This window comes from Echinococcus granulosus (genome assembly GCF_000524195.1).
Source record: "Echinococcus granulosus chromosome Unknown EG_S00007, whole genome shotgun sequence".
Classification (NCBI taxonomy): Eukaryota; Metazoa; Platyhelminthes; class Cestoda; order Cyclophyllidea; family Taeniidae; genus Echinococcus; species Echinococcus granulosus.
Window position 1 is genome coordinate 903459 of NW_020170387.1, and position 1930 is coordinate 905388.

Genomic DNA, 1930 nt, shown 5'->3' on the forward strand with positions numbered 1-1930 from the left:
GAAGGTAGTTGGACGCCATTTGGCTGATTGAGTGGAGGTGTGGAGGAGTGACAGAATCGAGAGTTGGGAGAGTAGAGGAGATGTCGGGCTGATGTAACAGTGGGTGTGTATTCGAGGTAATGGGACTGGACGGAGCGGCGGTGGGAGGGGGTTGCCGACGAGGAGGCTCGTGGGGTGAGCCCGCGTGGCCTAATGGATAAGGCGTCTGCCTCCTAAGTAGAAGATTGTGGGTTCGAGTCCCACCGTGGGTGTTTTGTCATCGCCGAGCCACCACTCCATACACCCCCTGTCGGCAGCACCAGTCAGTAAGGTGGGCTTGCGCACGACCACACAAGCGATGCTTGTCGGCGTGCGGTGCTAAGCCGCCAGCTGACAAATGCGATACATTCAAGGGTAAAAGCGCATGCCCAGAGCGAGACTCGAACTCGCGACCTTCAGATTATGAGACTGACGCGCTAACCGACTGCGCTACCCGGGCGCCCCACCTTCGGCTTCTTATCCATGCCTCCCCATTCCGTGGGTAGGCACAACTCCTCCCTCGGCTTCACCCACTTCTCAGGCTTCACAGCGCACACGTGCATGAACGCGAGCAGCTGCCAAGGCATGCCAGAGGATGCCAGATGAGGGGATTCACAAAGCTGACTTAACGTGGCATTGCCAGAGACCGTTGTGTCAGCGATCACACGCCAGACTCCACCGAGAATTGCCCTCCAATCGCAGGATTCAAAGCCGACAGCACTAACAATCCGCGCTGCGCAACCGCTGAGAATGACAATCGCCAATCGCCAATCGCCCATTTGTTGCCCGAGCGCTCGACCGAATGCAGGCAGCAGTCCATTCCAAAGTAGCCAAGTAGAGTGGAGTTAGTTGGGTGCTTATTAGCAGCTTCGCGAGGTTGCTGGTTGGAGGAGCAGACATGGCGTAACACAATGCAATGGCAGGTAAGCACTAGAGAGTGGCCGAGACAGGAAGCAGGAGTGGGTGTGTGCACCTGTAGAAACGGCTCAGTGGTCTAGGGGTATGATTCGCGCTTCGGGTGCGCGAGGTCCCGGGTTCGAATCCCGGCTGAGCCCGTGTTTCTCCCCTCCCATCTGCCCATGTCGCTTCTTTAACATGTAGTCGGTGCAACTCAACATGCAGCGCGCCTTGTGGTGTGGTATCGTACCACACAGTTCGCTTCCGTACGACGCAGTGCCATGCGACAGGATAGGAAAATATTGTCATATGAAAGGTTGTAATAGGATAGGATAAGGCGGGTACGGTGTAGTGGCATGGGTAGGTGTCGTGCATGCTGTTCAGCTGCAGGCGTGCCCAAACCGGGGTGAGAAGCGTGTTGGAGTGAAGTGGAGGTGGTTGGAGGGGGGTTGTTTAGGGAGGTGTGGGTTTGAATTGGGTGGTGAGAGAGTAGGTTCACCTACGTGCATTGATTTGTATGTCGCGGTAGAAGTGGGTGGGAGGTAGCGGGTGAAGGGCGAGGATGCGCGAGGCAGCGTGGCCGAGTGGTCTAAGGCGCTGGTTTTAGGCACCAGTCTGAAAGGGCGCGGGTTCGAATCCCGCCGCTGTCATTCTCTTTCGTCTAATCACCTTCAATATCGAACGCACAGATTGCGCGCAAAACAGCACTTCTGCCAGTCGGAGCAACGGATCAGTGAGGTGGCGCGGTGGTCGACTCGTCGTAGGACGGTGGGGAACTGCATCGGGGTGCGAGCATGACTGTGGGCGGGGTGCTGTTGGGTAAGAGGTCGAGGCTAAAACCCACCGTCTGGGAAACCTGCCGTCTACCAAACAAGCCTTGGGCTCAGCCGGGATTTGAACCCGGGACCTCTCGCACCCAAAGCGAGAATCATACCCCTAGACCACTGAGCCCCGTGACTGCGCATCTGCCCACCTCTTCTTCTTCGTCTTCTTCTTCTTCTTCTTCTTCTTCTTC

At 56.9% G+C, this 1930-nt stretch overlaps 1 protein-coding gene across 1 annotated transcript in view; it reads right to left on the reverse strand. All coding sequences in view use genetic code 11, as the record gives it.

Annotated features, from left to right (window-relative positions):
* EGR_01803 (hypothetical protein) overlaps positions 1–797 on the reverse strand; it is a gene marked incomplete at both ends in the record, with an annotated part of 3487 nt that extends 2690 nt beyond the window's left edge. Inside the window, one exon of the mRNA XM_024491052.1 lies at positions 461–797. Coding sequence (XP_024354508.1) covers positions 461–797 — 337 coding nt within the window. The remainder of the gene's footprint in view (positions 1–460) is intronic.
* Positions 798–1930: the final 1133 nt, after the last annotated feature.